Source organism: Brienomyrus brachyistius, chromosome 11 (genome assembly GCF_023856365.1).
Source record: "Brienomyrus brachyistius isolate T26 chromosome 11, BBRACH_0.4, whole genome shotgun sequence".
In the NCBI taxonomy this organism is placed as follows: Eukaryota; Metazoa; Chordata; class Actinopteri; order Osteoglossiformes; family Mormyridae; genus Brienomyrus; species Brienomyrus brachyistius.
Genome location: NC_064543.1, coordinates 4,243,543 through 4,251,985, shown reverse-complemented (window position 1 = coordinate 4,251,985; position 8,443 = coordinate 4,243,543). Strand labels below are relative to the sequence as shown.

General features: G+C 50.0%; 1 protein-coding gene across 1 annotated transcript in view; it reads right to left on the bottom strand.

Annotated features, from left to right (window-relative positions):
• The window catches only part of LOC125751974 (FERM domain-containing protein 5-like), a 54,778-nt gene that overhangs the window by 15,677 nt on the left and 30,658 nt on the right, over positions 1–8,443 (bottom strand). Inside the window, exons 14-16 of the mRNA XM_049031460.1 lie at positions 7,445–7,551; positions 4,882–5,473; positions 146–220 (exon numbers count right to left, since the gene is read on the bottom strand). Of these exons, the coding sequence (XP_048887417.1) occupies positions 146–220; positions 4,882–5,473; positions 7,445–7,551 (774 nt within the window). The remainder of the gene's footprint in view (positions 1–145; positions 221–4,881; positions 5,474–7,444; positions 7,552–8,443) is intronic.

Genomic DNA, 8,443 nt, shown 5'->3' with positions numbered 1-8,443 from the left:
GTGCTACTTCTCAAGGATAAGCAATTATTCATGGAGTGTTTGGCAGGACACTTTGACTCCTTGCTCAACAACAGCAAACCCTCCAATCCTTCTGTCCTTGAGGCACTCCCTGATCTTCCACAGCGAACCTGATTTTAACACCCACCTGCTCCATAGATGATGACATTCAGACTCCTCTGCCTTCGGAAGACTGTGATCTTGAGTCTTCGAGAACAAAAACCTTAAAAACACAACAAAATTTTCAGTGTATCACACAGTGTGCATCTTAACCCTTCTGCGGAAAACTGAAGCCTGGACCACCTATCGCTGCCATACCAATGCACTTAACATCAGATGCCTTCAGAATGTTCTTGGCATCAGCTGGAGGGACCGCATCCCCTACAATGACATCCTTGAATGCACCAACACCCTTAGCATAGAAGCTAATTTAGCCCAGAGACCGTGCTGCTAGCTAGGCAGTGCCATCTGAAGAATAGGTGGACAATTACAGACAACTGCCAGCTTCCAAAAGGAGACTTGGCGGTCAAAATATATGTCAAAAAGACCAACTGAAAGTAACACTAAGGAAATGTAACATCAGCCATGGGGACCTTCAGAAGGTTGCAACTGACAGACCTGCATGTCGTTCCTTATGCCAATAAGAGAATAATCATCAAGGGCAGCGATCCGACTCTTACGGTCCCCCCGACAGTGGACATTTTTGCACCCTCCCAGTTCCAGTAAATATGTAGACTGCCTGGGGTCCCTGAGCACAGACTGGATTGGGAAGCATTGATCTAAAGAATAGTGCCAGAAGTAGCATCACTCTGCCAACACCTAATCACAGTCTTTCCTACCCCAGCTGTGGAAAGGTCTGAGGCTCCAGGGTTGGTCTGCATGACCACGCCGCGATGGCCTCTCTCAGAGTCACACCTTATACGTACTTGGGAGCTTTATCATCTTCGTTTGCAGTGGACTGCTAAGCCTGTGCATGTGTATACCTTTGACCCGCCCTGTGCTTTCTGTGATAGGCTACAGGCCCCACCCTCCCTGCACATCCCTGTACCGGATAAGCCATAAGGGAAATTTATAATTACTTCTTAAATCCTCTAGATGGCAGCAGAGTGCAAAACATCCAAACCCTTACTGACAGCTTTCGGAGTCACGAAGAAGAGAGAGAACAACAGGTATCGTTTAAACATGTTTCGATGTTTATTTCAAGTAATATGTTTAATATGTTCATGGCACCAGTTACAAGGGACTATCTGAGAGAAACACTGTTTCTGATAGGGGTTTCCTACAGTACAAACATGAATTCAGAATGAGAAAGACCCAACAGAAGCTTGTTTCACACAGTTCAATAAACGTGTGTATAGATACATACACACACATATAAGAAAACATAACAGCAATCCCATATCAAAACCGGAATAAAATAAAGAGATACAGTGTTCTAAGCCAGGCTGACAGACAGAGACGGAACAGCACGCTCCGATGGAGAACAGTGTGTCACCAAGGGTATCCAGACGCATTTTCACGCTGCGCGTTAAACAGAAGACCCTGCCTCGCTCCAGCTCCCCCACACAGCTCCGTACTGGCCTCGTTCGTTTCCTCTGCTGAATGACGTCAGGCACAAGGCGTGCGTGACCCCAGGAGCGAGACGTCAGCAAGGCGAGCGTCTGGCGAGCCGGGAGGACAGACGGGGCCGAGCTCCGCAGGCTGACCCGAGCGGGATAAAAGCGGCACCGAGCCTGGCGTTGGGAGTTTGACGGTCAGCTAAACTACAGGCAGTCCCCGGGGTTACGAACGACATCCGTTCCCTTAGTCTGTGTTTAAGTCGAATCTGCAGGTAAATCGGAAACAATCAATTCAGGTGATTGATTGATTAAATTTATTTCTCATATGTATGTTAACACAGGGTCACCGTTACAATAAAATGCGTTGGACGAGAGAAACGGGAAAGCAAGTCTCTCAGCATTGGAAGATAATAGTAATACAGTACACAGTAATAAAAAATAAAATAATAATAACTATATACTGTGCTGTACTGTACGAGTCAACAAACTGCTGAAGCCGTGCAGTATTTTCATGAATGTCACAAAGTTGGTGTGTTCATTATTATTCTTTAACTCTTTTAACATAATAAGATTTATTTAGGATTTTTCGTAACTACGAGGTGTTCGTAAATCGGATGTTCTTATCCCGGGGACTGCCTGTACAGTCGCTCAGCTCCACAGCCGGCCTCCTCGACTCCTCATTTGCTTCTGCAATCTGTATGGAGGTGAGAAGACGAAGCAGGAGCCCACATAGGATGAACCCTAAATACAGCAGGTACAACAGAGTACATACGAAATGTCAGCCTTCACGAATAATTCGAAATCAAAATGCTCTTCATAAATGACAGAAATAACTAAAAACGACAAAGCAGCTATTGTAAAATTATTCCGTCTTACAGCACTATCGAATAAAAGTGTAATAGAACTGAGGAGAGCAGAGAATGTGCATTTCGAATCGATTCAGGCTCAGGTAAACAGCATCCATCCAGTCTCTCAGCCTGCCGTTAGCCACACATTATTACTGCTACCCTTTTATTATTACAATGTTCAAACAGTATTGCTTAGAGATAAAAAGTGGTGTCTTGTTTGTGCACATTGAAAGACCACCATCATACTAAAGCTACATAATGCTGCTTAATGGTTAAAAATTATGAAAAATCTCGCTCACTTATTCTGCACCATAGTTCTCCTATATACTCCGTCTTAACAGCAGTCGCCAAACCCCATTCAAGAAATTCGAAAGAAATGATCAGTTACACGGTATTAAAAAAAAAAAGTTGCATCTTTAAATATGTCATAGTAATTCGGCTTCAATCGCACGATCACGTAATCCTGGAAACTGCTTTCCTCTGCATGACTCTCTTCCGTTTCCTGCTCCCGACGGTGCAGCCAGAGGAGTTCGGGTGGTCGCTCGCCGCTATAGTGCACGCTCCCCGGTGACAGCGGCTTGCCGGCGCGGCGGGTAAAGCCAGCCCAGGGATTGCGGTTACCCAGAGCGCCTCTGGCACACCGTGAGGACGCGGACGCGCCTGCAGCACAGTTACAAAAATAGAATGACGAGCAGCGAGTGCATACAGAGCATTTGCCGCCCCCCGCGGCGCCGGTGCCAGGGTGCAGTCACCAGGACATCCGGGCTCGTCCTCACCACCCCAGCCGACAGCAGGGTCACCTGACCCCACCAGCTCAAAATAATAACAACTCCCCTGTATCTCTACTATGGCCTACAGCTGTGTTGCTCCTACACCTGGTATATGCACACTGGGAGCGAAATGAACACAAATAGGGTTTTATCATAAGCACAGGATCTCAGCTGACTTTATTGCTCTCTCACATGGATATGACTACGGGGGGAGCCCGGACTCCCACACACTGGACGCAATACCACAGCTCACCTATAGAGGGCACTGTAGGTACAGCATACACTGTGACTGGACTGGACAATACCAAGGTTCACTGATTTACACTAGACTAAGAGTTCGTCCAGTTGCTGTAGCAGGTATCTTTGGTAGAGATGTGAGGAATCCAGCATGAAGGTGGTTTCATTGAGGCCTAAATACTGCTTCTGGGTAGGATCTGGATAAACTCTCGCTTTAAAAGACCTTCTTCTAACTTCCCCTTCAGACTGTAAGCTTCACCTGATCCACAATGCTAAAAAAGCATAATTTAATATACAATAATAAAATAACATTTCAATTCTGTAAAAATATACATGGAAAACTGTCAATATATTAGGGAAGAAGCTATTTTGTACAAAAAGTACAGCATTATTACAGATAAACTAATAATTCTTAATAGCATAATTTCCATAACTGCAAACTTAAAATCTTTAGTCAAACCAAACTCCAAACTAATCACCCCCCCCCCAAAAAAAAAAAAACTCATAAGGAGCCCCCTCCTGTAACATCCTGAACTTAAAATGAAATCAGTAAAATTTCAAAGAAAATCAAACATAGGGATCTCTGGAAGGACGTTCTGCTCGTGGTTCTGTCCGTCAAGCATCCATTTATTTATCCCGGCCTCGCGCATGCCTGTTGCACGCGTGTGCACCGTGATCGCTGCTTAATGGGGATGGACGCTGTCATGCTAGCCTGCAGGTCATCTTAGCTACCTAAATGTCTATGAAAGTCACCAAAAGAGTCTGACATCTACAGCCTGCTTCGCTGCTGCTGTCTGCACACACCTCGATGCTATGAAATGACTCTGGATGCCTTAAATAAACCTGGCAGCATAAAGACTCCGTTCGCTGCTCATAAAAACGTGCCAGACCTTAAACAAATCAACCGGCCCACCACAGCTCTGCAATCCTAAGCTGTACAGCTTTGCACATGCTCAGTTATACCCAATCAGCATCCGCTAAGTGGCGCTCCCGTACTGCAGCCCCCAGAAAACAACCAGCACAGCAAAGGCTAACATCGCGGTAAAATCCGCGAGCATTAACCAGCCACCTCGACCTCCATGGCGTCGACCACCTCCCAACAGCGAGCACCAGCACCTCCTGCCTTTCCGACCTCACAAACCATTCAGCTTCCTATTCACGTTAAAATGGACATATAGAAAATAAAGGCTTTGTTTTCGCTGATCATAACAAATGTATTATGTCTCTCTGCAAGAAAGTGTGTGCATCTTTTTTTTTTATCCTTTGATGTCATTTTGATGAAAAAAAGAACTGTATTTCTGTAAAAATAAATGCTCGGACAGCCAGAACATTCTGGAGAGAAAAGCAAACGGAAAGAAAGTTCCGTCGTTTAAAAAAGTAAGAGAAGTGAGGGAGAGACAGCACAGGGGGTTGGGCCGCCCCCCGCGTTGCCAGACGATGTCATCCTGTCCCCCCCCCCCCGCTTCTTACTTGTTGATGAGGTGCCCCCCCAGCCAGCGAAACTTGCAGGCAAACCACCTCCGAAGGGGGCAGAAATACTCGTAATGGAACTGTTCGAACTCCGGGGTCTGCCGGATATCTCGCAGGAAGGCGATGTCGAGGTCGGACTCGGTGAGGGCGATGAGGAGGAGGAGGAGGATGAAGAGCAGTCCGATGGTGACCAGCAGCAGTCGCACGACACTCAGAACCAGCTTATTCAGCTGCTCCACTCCGCTTAGCGACGAGATGGCGCCCGTGCGGGTTGCCGTGCTGGGGGACTTCCTGTCCAGCCTGGCCTCACCCGCCTCCCCGCCTGGTGCCCTCCCTGCCTCCCACTCCTTCTCCTCCTCGATGCTGCAAGGGGCACCGTTGAGCTGTCGTGCGGCGGTGAGCTCCAGCAGGCTATGCTCGGCCACGGGGGTGGGCAGCACGCTGTCGGAAGGACTGTAGGCCTCATCGGCGATGACCGACGCCCTCTCGCTGCCGTCTGCCGCGGCGCCGCGGGAACGCGGCATGAAGGAGTCGCCGTGTGACACGGAGCGCACCGGCGTGGAGTGAGCGCTGTCCCGCAGAGACTCCAGGCCTGTGGTGGAGAGTCGGAGAGAGAGAGGAGGAAGATGGAGCTGCGGCAAGATCACGAACGGGGAGTCTTAGGTCAGACCACACAGGCCGGGAGGAAGCAATCGGTTCACCACAGATCTTGAAATGCCCCCCCGGGAAAGCCCTGCGGACAGGTGGGGGTGCTGGAAGCCTGCTCTGCTCTAAGACCTGGCTACTACATTTAAATCAGAATTCACTTCAAAAGTGCTTTTATTTTCTTCCTGATTCCGCAGACAGAGCAGAGACCCCCCTTGCCACAAGGCTCCTTCGGCTAAGCATCTGTGCCCGTGATCGGAAGATCGCCAGCTAAAGCCCGGACTTCGGCAGAACAGTCACATGTCAGTGGGCCCTTGAGCGAGGCCCCTAACCCCCAGCTACAGGGGTGCTGCATGTTGTCTGACCCTGTGCTGTGACCCCCAAGCTATAGAGAGTAAGATGGGACAGATGAAATGAAATGGTAAATAAAGGATTGATGATTATTATAATGATAGTACGGGAGGGAACGCAGGCTCTGTGTCATTAAGGGTGACAGTCTGACGTTGAACGTTCCTGCCAGAACGTGTCTGTATTACACTCACACTCTTGGTCTGATCGACCTTCTGAGAGCGCAGGGCCTTGGGAGACCGGGTTAAGGAAACGTGCTGAATCGCCGTTACAATCCGTAACATTATACCAGACTAAAGCCTCAGCTAACTAAGCCAGTTAAGTAAGCCAGACAACCCGAGAAAAACCCGCCTACGGAGTGAGACACGCATCCGCCCTGATCACATGCACTCCCCATGAATTAGTTTCATAAAAGTGTAAATCAGGTTAATCACTGCGGATAAAAGAACCTAGAAAAGAGCCTAATTAAATCAGCCGAGCGATCAGTCAAGGCTCACAGGCCCGCAGTTACGCACACGTCACACGTACACATCCGAGAAAAGGAGACCCCATGAAATCCCGAATCCTAAGCAGACTGGGATTCCAGGGTCAGGCGATTACCGGCGTTCTGGAATACGGTCGGAAGGTCAGGCGGGCACACGGGAGCAGAGCGAGAGAAGGAGGCTCGTATATCGCAGCGGAGGAGCGTGCAGCAATCGGCAAACAGAGGGTGTGAGCAGAAACGATCTGGAAATGCTGTTCATCCGGTGGAGCAGCAAGCTTTGGGGATGAGGAAGAGGTCCGTTCGGAGGGGGGGGGGGTGCAGGGGACCACGATCTCGGTCGGGCTCGTGCGGTTACCTGCGGGAACGCCATACTGCGGGAAGATGGCCGGCGCCCCCGGCAACACTTGAGCGTCGCCCGGCTGGCCGGCCAGGGCGGGGAAGAGCGGCAGCACACCCAGCGCCTTGCCCAGCATGCGTGGGCCCAGGCTGAGCACGCGCACCTTCACATCGCGGTAGCAGTGGTTCACCATGCGCAGGTGAACGTTCACCTTGGTGCGGATGCGGATCAGACACTTCACCATGACTCCGGTGTGCGGGCGGCCGCCCCCTTCCGATGCCGCTGTGCCGTCCCCTAGTCCCCGGACCCCTGTCCCTCTCGCAGGTTCCTCAGCAATGGCTACGGGCTTCGTGCCTCGACAGGGACCCTGACATACATGGCGAAGGCGGAGGGGGGAGTCAGCGCTGACTGGGCGGCTATTTCCAGGACGGATATTAATACCCTATCCCGGGCAGGACAGCTGGGTGGGGGGTGGGGGGGTTGGGTTTCTGCTGTCCCACCGGCCTAGCGGTGGGGACGGGGCCGGCAGCAGGACCTGCACCTGTATGCTCGCTTTCGGCACGGTCGCTGACGGGGGCCACACGCCGTGGGGGGGCGGGGCTCTCGAAATAGAGCGCTGTGAGTGACAGGAGCATCTGAGAGCCCGCGGGGGTCCGAGCAAAACCACATGGGGCAAAGAGAGAGCGTGCGTGGGGGGGGGTCTTACCCTCTGTGATGGAGGGGTGTGTGTGTGAGTGTGTGTGTCTTACCCTCCATGATGGAGATGTGCACAGCTCTCCTCCGCGTTCGGGGGACACTGCTAAGCCGTGGGCCGTGAGTGATGGACGGGCAGCTCCTGCTGGGTACCATGCCAGCTCTGTGGGGACAGCAGGCACACAAAGCTGAACACACCTGTACATGCCTGAACACACCTGTACATGCCTGAACAAGCCTGTACATACCTGAACACACCTGTCTATTACTGAACACACCTGTACATGCCTGAATAAGCCTATACATACCTGAACACACCTGTCCATAACTGAACACACCTGTACATGCCTGAATAAGCCTATACATACCTGAACACACCTGTCCATAACTGAACACACCTGCACATGCCTGAACAAGCCTGTACATACCTGAACACACCTGTCTATAACTGAACACACCTGTACATGCCTGAATAAGCCTATACATACCTGAACACACCTGTCCATAACTGAACACACCTGCACATGCCTGAACAAACCTGTACATACCTGAACACACCTGTCTATATCTGAACACACCTGTATATGCCTAAGCCTATACATGCCTGAACACACCTGTCCATAAGTGCACACACCTGTACATGCCTGAACAAGCCTGTACATACCTGAACACACCTGCCTATAACTGAACACACCTGTACATGCCTGAACACACCTGTACATAGCTGAATATGGCTGTGCATACCTAAACATGCCTCTCCATACCTGAACACACCTGCATATTCTTATAATACCTGTGCACACCTGGACATTCCTATAATACCTAGAAACCCTGCACATAATTAAATACACCTGTACATGTCTGCACTTACCTGAACATGCCTGCAAATACCTGAACACATCTGTGCATACCTGAACACACCTGCATATTCCTATAATCCCTGTGCACACCTGATTCGTATAATACCTGAAAACCCTGCACATTATTAAATACACCTGTACATGCCTGCACATACCTGAACACACTGGAACATACTTAAACACGTTTATACATAC